General features: G+C 36.8%; 4 protein-coding genes across 4 annotated transcripts; 2 read left to right on the top strand and 2 right to left on the bottom strand.

The window, feature by feature from the left end:
* Nucleotides 1–245: 245 nt before the first annotated feature.
* Nucleotides 246–4,647, top strand: SFR2 (Glycosyl hydrolase superfamily protein). Its single transcript, XM_086666092.1, has 10 exons — nt 246–705; nt 1,184–1,532; nt 1,761–1,899; nt 2,104–2,270; nt 2,527–2,748; nt 3,142–3,313; nt 3,422–3,655; nt 3,750–3,899; nt 3,996–4,125; nt 4,322–4,647. The coding sequence occupies exons 1-10, from the start codon at nt 510–512 to the stop codon at nt 4,519–4,521; spliced, it is 1,959 nt and encodes a 652-aa protein (XP_086522218.1). The 5' UTR covers nt 246–509; the 3' UTR covers nt 4,522–4,647.
* A 356-nt stretch (nt 4,648–5,003) lies between these two features.
* Nucleotides 5,004–5,435, bottom strand: LOC147551477 (uncharacterized). The gene has a single exon (XM_086668575.1). It carries the CDS (start codon nt 5,433–5,435, stop codon nt 5,004–5,006), a length of 432 nt encoding a protein of 143 aa, XP_086524701.1.
* Nucleotides 5,436–9,364: 3,929 nt separating this feature from the next.
* LOC147551478 (F-box protein At5g49610-like) lies at nt 9,365–11,007 on the top strand. The gene has a single exon (XM_086672256.1). The coding sequence runs from the start codon at nt 9,666–9,668 to the stop codon at nt 10,776–10,778; it is 1,113 nt and encodes a 370-aa protein (XP_086528382.1). The 5' UTR covers nt 9,365–9,665; the 3' UTR covers nt 10,779–11,007.
* Nucleotides 11,008–11,834: 827 nt separating this feature from the next.
* LOC147551479 (Chaperone DnaJ-domain superfamily protein) lies at nt 11,835–19,476 on the bottom strand. Its single transcript, XM_086672246.1, has 10 exons — nt 18,641–19,476; nt 17,010–17,903; nt 16,469–16,598; nt 15,939–16,390; nt 15,638–15,718; nt 15,454–15,552; nt 15,125–15,256; nt 14,948–15,034; nt 12,555–12,626; nt 11,835–12,481 (listed from the first exon to the last, which is right to left on the bottom strand). The coding sequence occupies exons 2-10, from the start codon at nt 17,799–17,801 to the stop codon at nt 12,125–12,127; spliced, it is 2,202 nt and encodes a 733-aa protein (XP_086528372.1). The 5' UTR covers nt 17,802–17,903; nt 18,641–19,476; the 3' UTR covers nt 11,835–12,124.
* Nucleotides 19,477–19,480: the final 4 nt, after the last annotated feature.

Genomic DNA, 19,480 nt, shown 5'->3' on the forward strand with positions numbered 1-19,480 from the left:
AGTTGAAATTACAGAACACTTTTGATAATTTCTGAACAAAACACAGTTTACTTTCAACAATTTTGTAAATGTTTGAACAAATTTGTTTTTGTTCACACATAATTAAGAACATAATTATATATGTCGCCAACAGTTTCAAAAGTGTTGCCAACAGTTTCAAAAGTGTTGGCTACAGTTTAAAAGTTGAGTTTTTTTACATGGTTGGACCAGATTTAGCCAGAGAACATGTACCCAGCCAAGATTGAAGGGACATAGAGTCATTAATCTTAATTGCTATTTGGGGGTTCTTTATTTGCTGAGATTGGAAATCCCTTTGATTTGTTTGTTGGGGTAATAGCCTAATTACGTATCTCACTTGATTTGGTTGTATAACAGAATTCAGGTAAGCCCAACTAAAAGTCTGAGTAAGATGCTGACATGTAAAACAGTTGTCCGCTTTTTATCCTTTCTTTTGTTCCTCTTATCACTCTCTCTGTCTCTCCCTGGTTGGCTGAAAAGCTCTCCTTTCAATGGCGTTTGCCGTACTATTTGTCGCGGCGACAAAGGTCGCCGGAATCTTAGTTACAGTTACAATCGCTGCTAATGCTTTCTCCTTCTCCCGTTTCCGTAAGAAGAATCTCCTTCCGTTCCGTTCACCTATTGACGAGTCAGCTGATACACTCGCCGTCTTCAATATCAACCACGACGACTCTCACTCTCTTCAAGGTAACAACAACACTTTCACTCCTCAAACCCTAATTTCTTCCTAACTTAGTTCAAATGAATTCAGAACACACTAGTCTATAGTACTCTGACCTTTACCTTGTTCTAAACCTCTTTTTGTGGATCTAATTAGTAGTACTAGCTTTTAAGTGATTAGAATAAATAAATCTTAATTAGTTAATTGACATTTCTTCATGACGCCCCAAACCTTAGCAATTATTGGATATTGTCCCGGCTTTAGACACCCAAGGCCCAAGCTCACAGGTACGACGGGGTTTTTGTTCTTGGCGAAGGCTCCATGAGCCCACCCTAAAGGCATCACCACTTACTAAGCTTGAGTGTTCATCTACAGCCCAGACTCGGACACTCTCTCGTGAGCGATGTGGGACTATCACACATTTAGTGCTTCAACAGATTATAAAATGTATAAAAAATTGAGGTGTGCTCTGAAAATGCTTACTATTTTATGATGTATGTGTAGATGGGGAAAATGTGTTCTTTTTTGGTTTGGCAACGGCACCAGCACATGTTGAAGATAGGCTCAACGACGCTTGGCTTCAGTTTGCCGAGGAACATCCCTGTAAAGACTCAGGTAAGACAAAGGAACCAGAAACAGTAGATGCATTACTGGCTTCAGCTGCTGGAGATGGGGGTTCCCAAAATGCTCCTATATCCACTGAGAGGGTGAAAAAGAAGAAACCTCTTAAGATAGCCATGGAGGCTATGATCAGAGGGTTTGAAAAGTACATGGAAGAGGAAGAAGAAGAAGAACCTGCTCAGAGCACTGAATGCGACCATAATGTAGCTGCGTGGCATAACGTGCCTCATCCGTAAGTCCAATTTTATTTGCTGCATGACCTTTTTTTTTCTTCTGTTCGGACAATGATAGGATGTAGCTACCATCTATAGTTGTTGCACGTCGATGTTCGTATCAAGCAAGTTTTGAGATTTATAAGTTTCATGGCTTCCATATTGATACAAGTTTGCAATGCTATTTTTTCCATAAGGAGGTTGTCCCCTGATAATAACTGGGACATGTGAACAATAATTTATTTCAGAGAGGAGAGGCTGAGATTTTGGTCTGATCCTGATACTGAATTAAAGCTTGCCAAGGACACTGGAATCAGTGTTTTCCGGATGGGAATAGATTGGTCAAGGATCATGCCTAAAGAGCCACTAAATGGACTGAAAGAATCCGTAAGCACAATGTTTTACTTAAAAATATATTTCATTCTGCCGTATGCACAATGTAATGAACTCTATCTTCTAGGAAACGAGTGGGCACGGGAGTTCCATTGTTCAAGTTCTTTATGTTATGTTTATCTTTTTTTTTGCTAGTATTTTATGGTACAGATATTGGGAGACTTGTTCCAATGTAAATAATGTATTTTAACTAATTAGGTTAATTATGCTGCCCTGGAGAGATATAAATGGATCATACAAAGGGTCCGCTCCTATGGCATGAAGGTCATGCTTACTTTGTTCCACCACTCACTTCCACCATGGGCTGGTGATTACGGGGGTTGGAAGTTGGAGAAAACCGTTGACTATTTCATGGACTTTACAAGGTTAGTTGATTTCCGTATTGATTCATTTGTTTATTTTTTTGCATTTATATGTAAAGAACTTACTGAATTTGTCGAAATTACTTGCTTCTTTTTATTCTGGACAATAATGTCTCGTGTGGATGAATGGATTTATTTCCATTTTCTCAAGCGCGTTGCCATTTGGTCATTTGATATCTGGCAAACAACTTCAAAGTTTTTCAAAATTTAATATATCTTGGGTCTCTAAATTACAGCGGGGTTCTTATAATTTTTGCAGGCTCGTTGTTGATAGTGTATCTGACTTGGTTGACTATTGGGTAACTTTTAATGAGCCACATGTCTTTTGTATGTTAACTTATTGTGCTGGTTCTTGGCCTGGTGGTAATCCTGATATGTTGGAAGCCGCAACGTCTGCTCTACCAACTGGTGTTTTCAAGCAAGCTATGCACTGGATAGCAATCGCACACACCAAGGCCTATGAGTATATTCATGAAAGAAGGTTTTTCTCTTTTCATTTTCACATATATACTAAAGCTGAATGTACTAATTTGCTAAAAGCAGTAATTCTATAAGAATAATTTATAAATCTATGATATGATTTGCAGTTTAGATTGTGAGGCACTAAGGATCACCTATCATTGGGTGGCTTGTTTGAGTCCAATAGTCATTAGTTGTTAGATGTTTCCATCTGTTTAATTTTCATGTGGGTAGGAGTAGGACGATATTTAGCTCTGTATGCACCTCTTTGTTGGTGGATTCCAGTTCCACTCTCAGGCATGTAAACAAAGTCGGAACTTTTTATCTAAGTATCCTTCCCTAAGAAGAAGATGGATTTTTTTTTGTCCAATGTCCCTTATTTCGCCCTTTGTGGAATCTGTTGTTTGATTGACAGTGGTGCCTCGTTGAAAGCAATTGTTGGAGTAGCTCACCATGTTTCATTTATGCGTCCATATGGCCTTTTTGACGTAGCACCAGTATCAGTGGCTATCTTCTTGACCCTTTACCCATACATTGACAGTATCAGTGACAAACTCGATTTCATAGGGATAAATTACTATGGACAGGTTTTTCTTCCTCTTCTCTAACCTAAAAATTGTATTCATCTGAAGGATCCCAGGATTCATTTTTTTCAGTAAAGAAACTTCAATCTTCACATTTGTGTCACTGGTCAGGAAGTCGTTTCTGGTGCTGGGCTGAAGCTTGGTGAGCATGATGAGTACAGTGAATCTGGCCGTGCAGTTTATCCCGATGGATTGTTCCGAATGCTGCTTCAGTTCCACGAGAGATATAAACACCTAAATATACCTTTCATAATTACTGAAAACGGGGTTGCTGATGCATCTGACTTAATCCGCCGACCATACCTTTTGGAGCATTTGTTGGCTGTATATGCTGCCATGATCAAGGTTTCAACTATAAACCATTTTTTTTCGAACCGTTAGATCGAACTATCTTCTTTATGTATGCTAATAAGGTGTTAACTAGCCTACGTTATTGTAGGGTGTCCCAATTCTTGGTTATATGTTTTGGACTATTTCGGACAATTGGGAGTGGGCTGATGGATATGGTCCCAAATTTGGTCTTGTAGCTGTTGATCGTGCCAATGATCTCGCTCGCATTCCACGGCCTTCGTACTATTTGTTTTCTAAGGTAATAATATTGGGTGGTCAACAGTTTTAGACTCTTTTTCTCCTTTTCTGCCTTCTTTCTTGTGAAATGCTAACTATTTGTTCCATTCTGATTCAGGTTGCAACCACTGGGAAGATCACAAGGCAAGACAGAATGCGTGCCTGGAATGAACTCAAAATAGCAGCTAAAGAGCGAAAAACCCGTCCATTTTACAGAGCAGTTAACAAGCATGGGCTTATGTATGCAGGTATCCTCTTAGCTTGAGTTCTCATTCAAAATTGTTTCAGAAAGAATTGGATGTACAAAGTGCAATATTTGCTGCTTATGTTTTGGTAAATAGCGTTCGTGGATACTACTTACATTTGTTAATCGCCTTTTGAGATATGCCATCTTTTCTACTTGTCTGATTACTTTACTATTTAATTCCTTATTTGTTTAAACAGGGGGGCTTGATAAACCCATATGGAGACCTTATACTGAAAGGGACTGGCGATTTGGTCATTACAAGATTGAAGGTCTGCAGGATCCATTAAGCCGTTTGTTAAGATTGATATTTCGACCTTTCTTACATGAAAAGGACACAGAGGCTTCTGTAACTGATGATGATGACATAGTCCTTGAGCCTCTTGTGGTAAGCGTCTGAAGGCTCATAAACATAAGCGATTCTATTGTCCTTCCCATAATCCAACTATGTATGTAGTAACAATGGAAAAGAAACAAGTCTTTCGATTGTTTATAATGAAGAACAAATTCATTCGGTTACTTAAAAGACGTTTTGTTTTCTGTTTTCTATACTCCAAAGGTTTCTCTTGTGTTCAAATCTGAATGTGGATCTTGCTTTCAAATTATGCTAGACCTCCCTGGTCATATATATAGAGGAAAAAAAATCTCTCATGCCAAATCTTCTTTTCACTAACATTTTATTCATAATACCTACTTTTTATTAGCATCAATACATGATTTGATCCACAGACATAATAACCGCAACATCTTAACTAAAAACTAGTCTCGAATATTGACTGAGAAACACCACCAGTACCCACATAATATTACTAACAAAACAAAAAAACAACAACGATCAGAAATAAAACAACATACATCTGAGTAAGGTAGTAAATAAACATCTTAGGTCTCGAAAGCGGAAAAAGGAAAAGTCCTATATAACCCCGCCGGAGTTTTAAAAGTAACCTTCTTCTGAGAAGGATTATGATCATCGACGGTGAGTTCACTAATGGTGACCCAAATCAAGAGTTCTTTACTCTTAACACCACTGCATTTCTTGATCTTTTTATTCTCAATATAACCAGTGACATCAGGAGCATAAGAAACTAATCTTCCTATTGACTCAAACTTGTACTCTTTTTTGTCTTTCCTTTTGAACCAAAAATAACCAGTTTCTCTCACATACCCACATTCTTCTATACCTTCTAAAGGTAATAAACCATTTGGCATTTCAACTAACCCAAGGAGTTCCTTGCATTTTTCTTTACATATCTCTTCTCCATAGTAAACTTCACTTTCTCCTTTCATCCCTTCTTCACTCACCATTGATGACATCCTTACCTTATCTCTTCCCTTTCTACTCTATCTATCTATCTTCTTACAGGATTCAATTTCACAAGGACAAGTATATGAAGAAGTATTTGGGCTTTATATAGCCGCGAGGATAATAATTTGTCCTCCTTTTTGCCAAAATCTACACTTCTGTCCTTCGAAGCTAAAAAAGATATAATAATGAAAAGGACCGTTACTACATTCGTATGGTGTTAGAAAGGTCGAATTGAGTTAGTGCCTATATACATATTCGTGTGTTTGAACGTGATCACATACCTTGACGTTAACCAAATGCTTTTTTTTTTTTTTGATAAGATAACCAAATGCTTTTGAACTAAAAATATTAACACAGAGCAAACTGAGAAATTAAAATCATGTGTTTTTTCTCAAAGGTGGCCAATACGTGGACAACTACTTTTTTTATATGGACAACTATTTTTGGGTCCGGTGCGAGTCAATTATGCTTGACTTAGTTGACTTTGATTTAATAAGGGGACAACTCCATAAAGTCTTAAATACTAACAGTTACTAACTTGTGGACCATTAACAAAATAATAGTTCAAAATTGAAAACCTAAGTTGTCTTCTTCTTCATCATCTTCTTCTTCATCATCTTCTTCTTCTTCCTTCTTCTTATTCTTGTACTGCTACTAAAAGTAAACTATAGTTTCTACCACTTCCTTTTGTTTTTTATCAAACCCTAGATGAATTAAGAAGATAAAACTCATCAATCTCCACTTCCCTTATTTTTTTGTAAACTATAGTTTCTATCACTTCTCTTTGTTTTTTTTAGTGAACTATAGTTTCTACTACTTCCCTTTGTTTTTTATCAAACCCTAGAGGGGTTTTAATCAAACCTTACATTGATGAGGTAAAACTCTAACTTTTTTTAATTTTATTTTGTATTTTCGTTTGGGTAGTTTGAAAGAATACAAAACGATTTCAAGGCAAAAAATCGAAGTGAAGAAGAAATTCCCAGAATTTCGTGGGAAATCTACGAAAATATGCTAGATTTTCGTGGCAAGTTTCCTTCTGTCTTGCCAAATTTTCGTAGGAAATCTACGAAACTGGCAAGTCAGATTTTTTTTTTTTTTTTTTTTTTTTTTTTTTTTTTTACAAAAACTCAGAAATTAAGATCTCTCGTGTTTTGTCGATTTTCCACGAAGCACGAGCAACTCTACTTGTTTATAAAAAAATTTAGGATTTTGAAATTTTTTGATTTCTAGGTTTTAAAAGTTTAACGGGTTTTAGGGTTTTTAGATCTGATCTTTCTGGTTAGGAATATCCTTCAACAATTCCCTTCCCTTTGTTTGATGTCATAATCTTCTCCATAAAAATTCTCTCTCTAGAATTTTGGGTTGATGATGAAGATGAAGTAGTAGAAGAACACCTAACTTACTTAGGGTTTATGGAGAAAAGAGGGAGGTTTTAAAATAATACATCTAATTCTAAGAGGACTTGAGTGAAAATAATAGAGAGTTGTCCCCTTAGAAAGTGGTGTCCATATAAAAAAATTAATTATTTTGGTTGTCCACATAAGATAGTTGCCCATATAAGAAAAACAGTTGTCCACGTATTGACCACCTTTCTCAAATTACAGAAAAACATCTCCATCAAACAGAACTTTAATGCAACCAACTGGACCAGACAGTTGAATGCCATAACTCAAAAACTTTTAAGGTGTCATGGTGGGAGGATGAGTATTCCATTATATTATACATGTAAAAGGGTGGACTATAGAGGAGAAATAAAAAAGTAATTTCTGCTTGAAATTTTTATGGTGGATATTAATTTGGTTGTTTCAAAATAAAATCATTCAACTGTCCATCCAACCGTTTTTCAACCACAATTTAGGGTACCTTTCTTATCACATCCAATCTTTCTAAATCTCCTTGTGTTTGAATGGTAGGGTCTGTGTTTGGACAACAATGAAGTTCAAATGTCATAAAGAGATGCTTCAATATGTCCCTATTCTTACAAAAAAAAAAGTTTGTAAGAATACTAAGATCTATTTCCATCCCTACCATTTTTTTGCATCCCTACCATTTTAAATTATTGATCTCTCAAGTTGACCCAGCATTCTATTCCGAAAAAAAGAAGATTATTTAAAATTTTAATCAATAGAAAAGTTATAAGTTATCAATATCTTCGGGCTTAAGCTTATTATTGCTTTTAGATTTTTTTTTTCAAGGGCAAGTGACTATTTAAATATCGTTCCCTAAGTATTATGTTAAATGGTTGTTATTTAAAAATTCAACAAAATTAGTATTATTCTTTCTTTTTATCTCTTAATCACCGTCCACGAGTCATGATTGACTCTGAATTTTAAATACTACAAGGTCTTCTTTTTATGATTAAGAATTAGCAAAAAATGATAATCTATAAGTTTAATAATACTTAGCTAGTCTCAAACCGATTATAATATTACGAGGCCAACTAACAAAAATGTAGATAAATAAATGTTAATCGGTGAATCATACAATAAACTACCAAAAATCCTTTGTAACAGAAAAAAAAAGAACTACTAAAAATCCTAAATCTTCTATTTTTCCTATGGTAATCTATAATCCTAGATGTGGGAAACAGAAAGATACTGGAACAAGATATCTATAATCCTAAGTCTAAAAAAGAATAAACAATTTTGTTTTATGGATATAGAAAGATATAATCCTTAAACAAAATATTTGTTGATCTAGTTAATTTGGGTGAATATTTAGTATTAATTGTTTGAAAGGAAAAAAATTTATATTGTTTCATCCAAACTACATTGAAGTTTTGAGGAGATTTGTATTCAAGTTTATTTTTGGGTTATTTCCCTAATGGCCCCCTACTTTGTGACCAGCTTCCCGCCTGGCCCCCTACTTTACGAGAAATACCCAAATGGTCCCCTTCCGTTATAACACCGTTACTCTCTCTCCTCCATCTCTTTTTCTCTCTCTGCCATGTCACGCCACATCATCTGTTACGCCACCTCATCACCTTCTCCGGCAGAGGTCGTCAGCTGGCCAAATTTCCGACCGGCGACCTTCAAACTAAAAAAAAATAATTTTATTTTTTTATTTTCTTCTTCTTCCTCTCTCTCTCTTCTTCTTCTTCTTCTTCTTCTTCCTCTCTCTCTCTCTCTCATCTTCTTCCTCTCTCTCTCTCTCTCTTCCCCTTTCTTTCTCTCTCTCTTCCCCTTTCTCTCTCTCTCTTCCCCTTTCTCTCGGCGAAGGGTTTCCCTTCGCCGGAGTACCTCGATCTGTTCAAGGAACAGACCTACTCGGGCGAAGGGTTTCCCTTCGCCGAAGTGTGGAGAGAGAGAGATGATAAAAATAAAAAAAAAAGTTAGAAAGAGAGAAAATAAAAGAAAATTGTTTTTTTTTTTTTTTAATATTTTTGAAGGTCGCCGGCCGGAAATTTGGCCAGCCGGCGACCTTGCCGGAGAAGATGATGATGTGTCGTGCTAAGACGATGTGGCAGAGAGAGAAAATGAGATGGAGGAGAGGGAGTAACGGAATGTTAAAGATAACGGAAAAAGGGGACCATACGGGAATTATCGCTAAAGTAGGGGGTTAGGCAGGAAGCTGGTCACAAAGTTGAGGGCCATTTGAGAAATAACCCTTTATTTTTTGAATATAGACTACGATTTAGAAGTCTAAAAGTCTGACAAACTTATTGTTTATACTTTCAAAAAATCAAATTCAATAACGTCCATGATTCTACTCTTTTAGAAATTGAATATGAGACCTCCAAAATTTATTACCATGGTTGAGACTATTGGGGCTATACAGATTAAAACTACTAATACCCGAGTATATACTCAATATAGTCCACTCATTTTGAGTTATTTTTGCACAGATTAAATTATAAGTTTTAATCCTCTTCTTAGTTAGTACCTACTTGTCATAAGATTATTTTTAATTATAATCTGATCTAATAATTAGTGAACCGATTCTTCAGGGGTATATTCGTCTCACACGGTTTGTCAAACCACAAATCCATTTTCATATACTTTCCTTCAATTCATCAAATGATCTTGGTAGTACAATCAAATCTTCCAAAATCCTTCATTTCCTTCTCTTTCAAATCTTAATCTTAAATACCCAATTCTCAGATCCTCAAATTCCTCTGTCTCTAGTGCATAATCTGCAAAAGCCCTAAATCCATTTGGAAAAATTGATCAGGTAAGAAGAAAAAAAAACCCACCTTTTTAATTTTCACAAACTGAAAACCTAATTTTGTTGAAGAAATTATGAGTTCATCTGATATTAGGCATGGGTTTTTCCCAGAAGAAGTTGTTATTCAAATTCTAGCTAGGTTACCAACTATATCCCTTTTAAGATCCAAGTCTGTATGTAAACTTTGGTATGAATTGGTTTCTAACAAGTATTTTATTCAACTCCATCATGAAATATCATCAAAAAATCCCATGGTATTAGTAGAAGTTATGAAATCATTCTATATTAAATCAAGTTATGTTTGTGTGGATAGATTGAATGGTGTTACTGAATGTTCTCTGGATTTTTTAGAGGATAGAGTTAAAATTAGGGCTTCCTGTAATGGGTTACTCTGTTGTGCTAGTATACGTAAAAAGGGTATCTATTATGTTTGTAATCCAATGACTAGAGAATTCAAATTGCTTCCAAGAACTAGGGAAAGACCCTCTACTAGATTCCAGCCTGATGATGAAGCTACCCTTGTTGGTCTGGCAATTGATTTTTCTACTCAAAGATTCAATGTTGTTTTGGCTGGTTATCATCGGCCGTTTGGTCAAAAACCACAAGAGCCATTCATTTGCTTGGTATTTAACTCTGAAACAAATACTTGGAAGAGAACAATTACACCTCTAGATGAAGAATTCACTCATATGAATAGGAACCAGGTTGTGTTTGTGAATGAATGTATCCATTGGTTGACGTATAATTGTTTAAATATACTTGTTCTTAATCTGGAAAATGATGGTTGGAGTAAGATTTTATTGCCAAAAGAAGTGGTTGATGTGACTGGAATTAGAATTCATCTGTTGGAATTGGATGGGTTTTTGTCTGTGGTTCAAATTTCAGAAGCTTGGATGACTATTTGGGTTTTGAAAGATTATCAGAAATTAGAATGGGAAATAGTAGATAAGATTAGTCTTAGATGTATCAAAGGACTAGTACCAAGTGTTTTTCCAATAAGCCAGACCGGCGAATTTGTGTTACTGGCGACCCAACGACAGATTTTGGTTTATCATCGGAAAAATAGATTTTGGAAGGAAATGTATTCGGTGAAGTTCAGTTCAGCGTATCCGTTGTGGTTCTCGGCTCATGCTTTCCGAAGCACTGTTTTCCCTTGTCATGGTCAGAGGGTGGTTGATAACTCCTAACTTCTGCAGGCATGTATTTTATGATTTGAAACTTCATATCTCTCGAAGTTAGGTGGCTGTAAATATTATTGTTATTTTCGTATTTGTGACACTCTTGATCTACCTCATTTATATCTGGTTTTTCGTGATTGGTTGAATGTTTAATCAGAATTTAATGCAATGTTAGAGGAGTTTGTCATTTACCTTTGGTCTTCTCCTGCAATAAAGTTGTTTGATTACATTTGTGAAATTCTCCTACTCTAATGTTTAGATTCATAATCATTTGAGCAATAGTTTGCATACGTCATGACTATATCCGATAATCGGTTAACTCTTCGTATAACTTAGGCTCTGCCTTACGAGTTTTTATTTTTTTTTTGAGAAATTGACTACGATCACGTTAGTCGTTACAAGGCATTGATACATCATGAAGATGTGATAAACACGATAACGGCGTAAGTTCAACCATTAACGAAAGTGGCCTAAAGCCCAGCAAAATGAAAGAGGCTAAAAGCCCTACAAATTTATTACATTTTTTGTACCTTAAGAGCTTTGTGTAAGGTAATAAAAGTTTATGTACTTGTAGATTATGTGATTGCTCAGTGGAAATCCACTGTTTGTTGATTCCGTTAATAGGTATCAATAAAGTACAATGTCTTTGATCAAGTTGTGGGCTTATGACTTGTTCCATTCAAGATTTATCAGTGGCATGTAATGAATGTAATGCTCTTGAAATCCCATGTCAAAAAGAATGATCTTATGAACAATAATGAGAACGTTGAGAGAGGTATTGGGAGAGAGTTTCACGGTTGGTTTAGGTCCCTTGTTGCCTTTTGGACTGTTGTAAGCATAAGATGATTATGTAATATTCAAGCACTTGATGTGATGATGTAGTTGTGGTTCCACCATGGTCCGTTTGAAGTCGCTTGTTGATAAGTTTGCAAAGATTGAGTAGAAAAACAAACGACTCTAAAGAATGGTTTACACTAGGCAATTTGCATTCACTCATTTTACTTCAGGAAACGTTTTGTTTGAATGCGCTTTTTAGGTTTTTTTCAAAGAACAAATAAAATATAATTTTTCCCGAATTGAATTGATGTATTAGAATTATCAGTGAGTAAATAGTCTAACCAAATAGACTGAATAAATTTTGAGAGGATCATCTTAAAATTTGAAACTTCATTCAGGAACTGTATAAGTTCAGATTTCTAAACAAAATCAGTATTAAGAGCATCTCCTGGTTGAACTATATCCTCTTCCATATGCAGAGAGGCTTATGATGAAGTAATTTTTTCAAAACCTTTTTCTCTCCTAGGTCTGGAGAAAGAATTCCCCATTTCAACTTTCACCTTGCTGAAACATAAGCATCACCACTTCTTACCCTTCTTTTTCTTCTTGGTGCTGCTGCCTCCCCCGGTGTTGCCACCACTACCCCCACTGTTCTTCGTGAAATTCTTGCCGTTATCAGGAGTTGGTGGTGGTTGTTGCGGGTTACCACCACCAGCAGCAGCAGCAGCGGCGGCGGCTTCGAATATGCCAGATTGCATTGCATTTTGCAACCACTCCAAGAATTCTTCCTCTGTCATATTCTCGTCCATGTTAGCTGCTGACGGCATGCCTCCCCATTTCTGTCCCGAACCACCACCACTTCCCTTTGCCTTCGATGTTACCCCAGCGTTTACGTGAAAGCTCGGTTTATGACTGTTGGCTGAACATCTCATCCCCTGTCAAACAAACCCATATACATGAAACTTTTCTGTTTTTCAGAAACAACATATCAAGGTTGCATTAGATTACCTGACAAATAAACCATTCTGTTGCATCATATATCCTGCTTTCGGCACATACATATGCAATGGGTGCTTCTACCTGTTCAAAGGAAAATATGATTTGTTGCAATAAAATCAGCTTATACTTCGATTGAGAGGATTTAAGGAAGGTATATCTAATGTTTTGAATTACAATAGTATAGAAAGCAGTGTACCCAAAGTAATATTTCAACCCTCTAATTTCATGATCAGTATGAATATAACTATTAATTATGGCGTTGATCATGCTGATGATAGTTCTAACTATTTCAAGTGCTTGTAACATCCCTCAAACACAGTATGCAAAGTTTGTAGTGTTTAGACTAAAACATAAGGAGAAATTTAAATGAGATTATATAATGAGAGATAATTTAATATTTCGAACTCATATTATATGTACAAAAAATTGAACATAGCGACACTGCATGATCCAACTTCACAGACTTAAATCCAACACCAAGAAAAGCAATAAAAACAGGCTTAAATCCAAGTCTTATGCAAGGCTCAAAGTGAGAGAGTGTTATTCAACACGATCAACACCATAACTATTAAAAATAATAAGCATAATCAGCCCCAATGCCCCATAACCTGGTGCAGATGCAAAAACTTTCCAAGAATTGGCGGGACATTAATCATCTGATCAGGGAGCTACTGATTGAGGACCTTTTATGTGACAACAAGAGATGGTGATGCACATTCATAAGCCCACTGCATAATATGATGTAAGAGTGCAAGGGAGTTTATTTCCAATTTTTTTAATTAGTTTTTGAAATGGTAGGCGAGCTCTAACACTTCTTGAAGAAAAGTATAACGGACATACTCATTTGGTTTGCGCTTGCCTCTGGGCCAAAAGTAAACTACAATAAATCCTGCATCTTCCCAGTGTCTTGCGAAGATATGCCCCTTCAGAACACTGGTAGGGTAAAATAATTAGGTTGCCAGGTTGGAAAGCTACCATTGAACTACTTGGGCCTACCTCTAGGGGCCAAATATAGAAGAAAGGATCTGGGGGATCCAGTTATAGAGAAGGTGAATATGAAGTTATCGGCTTGGAAAGGTAGAGTACTGTCAAGAGGAGGAAAGTTAACCCTCATCAAATCTGTGCTATCAGCATTGCCAATCTACTACTACCTTCCCCTCTTCTCCATGCCTTCTAGCACCTTGAAAGAGGTGGAGAAAAGGATGCGTGACTTTCTTTGGGATGAGGATAAAGATCATAAAAGACTCTATTGGGTTGGGTAGCATGGAGTACAATTTGCAAGGAAATCCGTCAAGGGAGTCTTGGAGTTAAACAACTGAAAACAATGAACCAGGCTCTTCTAACCAAATAGCCCCGGAATTTTGAGACAGAGGAATCTGCACTTCGGAAAACCATAGTAGCAGAGAAATATGGTTCAGACATGAGAGAATGGCCTACTAGTAAGAACAAAATAACCTACGGATGTGGCGTAAGGCGGGGTTTCCAAAATAAAGCAGCAGACTACATGGAGTTGACTAAGTGGAGATTGGGCAATTGTCAGGACATAAAATTCTGGGAAGATGTTTGGGTTCTACCCAACAAGCAAGGTCATGGACCAATGACTGGGAAAACCCTATTGCGGCCAAATGAATAGATATGCTCCAAGTAGTTTCGATCACAGATGAGAAAGACTCTAGAGTATGGAAGGAAAGTGAGGAGGAGAAGCTAGATGTGAAGAACTATTATGCAAGGAAAGTTTGAAGTGTCACAGACCTCCCAAAGGATTACTTCAAAAGGATATGGTCACAAACTATCCCAACTAGAGTCAGTTTCACGGTCTGGGCGGCATACTTAAACAAGTTACCGACCATAGACCAGCTCACGAGGGGCTTCTCCTTGGTGAATAGATGTGTTCTGTGCAAACAAGATCTGGAATCAACAGACCACCTATTCGTCCACCGTCGCATAGCAGAACATCTCTGGGACTATTTCGCAGGATCTTTGAAGACTAGCTGGTGCAGAGCAAGAACTCTGGCAGAAAACTTGGAGCAATTGGAAGGACTTTATAAGAAAAAGAAGTACAGAAACATATGGGACATGATCCCTTTGGCGATCGTGTGGTCCATCTGGAAGGACAGAAATAAGAAGATATTCAAAGGAGAGAACCCTTCCACGCATGTGGCAGTCGAGGATGGTACAGGTATTTTATACTTTTGGACGAAGAATTCTCAGAAGTTTAATATGGTATCTTACCATGACTTCGTCCATAACTGGGAGGCTTGGACATTGTAACATTATTTGTAGTGTCTCCATCTAATATCATTGTACATGTACTTTCTTATTTTTATCAATAAATATTCATTCAAAGTTTCAAAAAAATAAAATTTATTCAACAAAGACGAGTATAATATTACTACCCATACCTTCTGCATCATTCCGAATAAAAATGGTCTTGAGGTCTGTTCAACCCATCCATCTCCATCTTTAGCTTGATGAAAATCATTGCATTCCTTCAGAAGAAAAGGCAAAGAGAATAAGCTTTAGGACCAGCCAACATGTATATAACACATCGTCAACACTGAAGCTAATCAGAAAAAAACCTGGCACCATCTTGCTTGAGATTTTGATCTATTGATAGGAATCCAGATGTGAAATTTGCGACACTTTTTGCAGGATATTCGTCTCAAATCTCCAAAGGGTTGTCTGCCATCACCTTCTGGATGTTTGGAACCCTGGAAATTCAGGGAATACTTTAAAGGTCAACAGAGTTTAGAGAAATGTACGTGCTGCTATGCGAATTAACCAGAATTATGAATTTTGAGACAGAAATTTCTTCCCTAGTCATGTTCAGTAAAAGGATAGGGGATTTCCGTGTCATTACTCAGTTAAGGAAAGAAACAAAGAAGTAGAAAGTATACATAAAACACACCACTTGAGAAGAACTCTGAAACATTCGGAACAAGTTTAATAGCTCTTCTTTCCTCAATTCATCATTATATGCTTCCCGCTTCAGAGAATCAAGTAGAACCTGGAGAGGAAATTCATCTCAATCAAATTAAAAAAAAAAAATCATACTTTCGTTAGTAAGGAAAAACAATTAAAAAGTAATGTACCTCGTATGCATTTTGGAGTTTCTTGAAAGCTTCTGCAGCATTCTCATCACCCATATTTTTATCAGGATGGACCAGCATTGCCTGAGTAAACAATGACACAACTCAATAAGTTGTACCAGTGGAAATTCTTTGATTGATTTTAACAACCGGACACTCCATTAGGATTTGAAGATTTAGGGCACTAAGCACATCAACTTAAGGTATCGGCGATGAAGATAAGAAAGAAAATGATAGGTTTATTTTGAATGCTATCTGAATTCCGAAATAAAATCAATTATTAGACAAGAAAGGTATCAATTACCTTTTTCCGATACTCGCGCTTGAGAAAAGAAAGATCTATGCTCTCATAACGGGATAAGCCCAGTGCTGAGTAGTGATCTGTACAATTTAACAATCGAATAACTTCTTCCTCTGATGTTAGCTCCGCATCACTCCCACTGGTTGAAGGTTCTCCTGTACTTCTATCTGTAGCCTTACCAAAAACAGTTTCAGCGGGCATACCATTCATGGTCTCAGCAAAGCGGTTACCTTGCTGACCTTGCATATCAGGAGTTTGTTGATGGCCCCTATTGGAGCTATTACGTTCATTAACATTGCTTTTGAGGAAGTGTATCAGAACATCACTTGAGATGAAAGATAAATTTAAAGCCAAAAGGAAACCAAGCCAACCGACATATGCCCTCGCACAATATGCAGAATATATGGTCGTGACTAAGAGAGCAAATTTTTCACTCTTTAATGCGAATCCCAATCCTGAATTTACAGCATTCCAATTTCAGCATTTAGGAAAATAAGTAATGGCCAAGTTTTAATAATGTAAAGAAGACACACCTCCAACAGCAACAACAAACCCCGTTGTCCAAAAGCTTCCATACACCCATAAACACACAGTTGCAGAGAGCACAGTTACCAAAATTGCAAGTGCAAAGCCAACAAAAATTGCCAATAAAACAGCTACAATCTGTGTTTTCGGAAAAATTTGCATAAAAGTTTCAAAAGACCAATAAAATCTAAAAAGGAGATGTATATAAACTGTAAAGCTGCAGCATGACACTGCAGAAAAGGTGTTATTCATACGAAGATGGAGTTAAACCTCGAACAGTTGAAATAAAACTTCTTTAACAATTAGTTGATCTGTATCTGATGAAATGGAATGACAAACATTACAATTACAACACTAATAAAGAAAAGAACAACATGTTAATGGTATCTGTTCTGCGGTGTCAATTATCCTGAATACACGCCAAACCAACACTCTGGATTCAGGGATAGTTCTACTACAAATACATATTAGAGATGGTTTCGTGTAACATCTAATTAAAATGGAGAAATACCATATCTACAGGGCAGGAGCAAAATCAATTAAACTTACCATGATCAAAAGAAACTTCAGAATTCCTATCATCGCGATTACCGAGAGAATGCTGCACCAAATGACTGCAAAGAAGGATGTTGTCCCCAAACGTATGAAGGAACCAAGGCCCCTCAAACAACAATCCAGCCATACCAGAGATACAAGCAATAGTATATTCCCAAAATGTAAGAGCCACCTAGAAACAACAGGGTAAGCTTGCAAAATCTTGATGCGAACGTAATCACGGGTATCCATGGAGAGAGCTGCCATCTTATTAAGCAATGGTTTTTTCCTCTCCACCCATTCATTGACTACCTTCAAAATGAATGAAGCAGTTTCTCCAAAACTTGTAGCAATAGACTCAAACCCTTCCATGACAGTCTTGGTGCGCAAACCATGATCTAAGCTACCCACATTATCTCTAGGATTCTCTAGACTCGGACCACTGCCACTAAAATTTAAAGCATCATCTAATGTAGATACATCTGCACTAAGTTCTTTTGGATTGCTAGAGACCGATGCCGATGGCAGCACATCCGCAGCTTTTTCCGACCTTGGTTTTTCTTCTATTGGTGTTTCCTTGAATCTCTGCTTGCTTCCATTTCCTTCCCCCATGCTATTTTTCTTATTTCTCCTTTGCATTGAAGGACTGCCATTTGGGAGTTTCTCTCCAACTACATCTTTGCCATCACATGATTCTCTTTCTTTTTTCTCCTTCAAAGATCCAGCAAGTGTATCGGAAACCTTTATCTTTTGGTTTGATGAATTGCGATCTAACCCGTTCTTCTGTTGATTTCCTTTCCGAGCCATACGGTGAGCTTTTGGTTCACTGTTCAATGGAATCGATATTCTACAGAGGATGGTGTTTATTGCAGCTCAGTTCTGAGGGATGCATTAATGCTCATACCAAATCTGGGTATCAAACCCACGGGTAAAGTAAGTAACGTTATTACGGTTACTTAATATCAAATATAAAGTAAGTATCGATTGTTGTAGTAATATCTCATTTGGTAAAATGGGGTTTTTGGAAGACTGTAAATGTAATATAATTTTCGCAGGAAGACGAGTTCATTTGGTTCGCTTATAAGTAACGTTATTACGATTACTATTTGGGCGAAACGAAGACATTGACTAGAGATTTTATGTTATATTTGAAGACTATACTTGTAATCATGTACTAATTTTTCTTTCCTTGGGTTTTGATTTCATTTTGGAAACCATTTGATGTACACATAAAATTATATTAATATACTAATACTTTTAACTTGTCAAGAAATAAAGAAAGATTAATATCATTCAATGAAATTAACTCTACTATCAAAGACAAGAACTAAAGGAATCATTTTGGCAACTAAATTTGATAAATATCATCAATTGAATGCTGTGACCTAATAAAGATGATCAAAACAAACACAATTTTCACAAAACCCCTAAAATTTCACAATGATTAAAGAATTCAAATTAAACCACGAAAAATAAGTAATAAAAATTGAACAAGTGAAAAAATTAAATAGGAAGACGTATAGTCAGGAGAAGGAAAAAAAGAAAAGAAACAAAATCATGATGAATGAATGATGATTAAAGGTTGCAAAATGAAAAAGACTGAAAATTTAGGGGAAAATATTATCATAATCATCATACTAACATACCTTGAATTGAGATGGGGTGGGGACTTGAGTGAGGGTCTTCGTCTGTAGAGAGAGAAAGAGGGTGCCGAGTTCTAGTGAGAGAGAGAGAGAAGAAGGAGGGTTATTGTGTAGGCGAGCAAGACAGCGTCCGGCCATATGCGGACGGCTCAGAGCACACTATATTTGGGTTCATCTTTCGTATTACGTCAACTAAGGTGTTTGACAAGTATTTGGGAATCGCGTATTTGTACAAGATCTAACTGACACGTTTCTAACAATCACATTTAATGGGCCTAGGCCTATATAGGAGGCTCACCTTATCCACCTTGTGGTATCCGAAATGAACGGCTAGTATTTACTCAGCCATCTGATTCTCGATTTGATTTTTGGGGTTGATATAGCCGTCGGATGTTTCTTTACTAGTATTACTTATCTCAATGAGGATTGATATCACTGTCCGAGTTTTCATGGCAGATCCACCATTCTTTTGGGCAATCGAACCTGAGTTGATACTTTGGGAAGGAGTTAAAAGAGACACGGCAGTCGTCGGTGGTGGTGGTGGTTGTCATCTGACATGGTACCCATATGCCATGATGAAGAAGATAGGATGATTGTGACGCTCCAAATCTTAACAGCTGACGATATTGTCAACTCAAGTAGGGAATTTTGTTTTTGGTGAGTGGTCCAGGAGCCCCCAAAGGCTTCTGTACATATGAAGTCTCTAAAAAACCTCGATACTTACTAAGGTTGAACACACCTATAGGCTATAGCACAAGTTCCAAACACTCTCGTGAGCGATGTAGGACTATTACAATGACAATGTTTTTGCAAAAAGAGTTCCAAAATAAATTGCCCCCAAGC

The sequence above is a fragment of the Eschscholzia californica genome, unplaced genomic scaffold, assembly GCF_041429995.1.
Source record: "Eschscholzia californica isolate CP2 unplaced genomic scaffold, dmEscCali1.0.p SCAF_3, whole genome shotgun sequence".
Taxonomy (NCBI): Eukaryota; Viridiplantae; Streptophyta; class Magnoliopsida; order Ranunculales; family Papaveraceae; genus Eschscholzia; species Eschscholzia californica.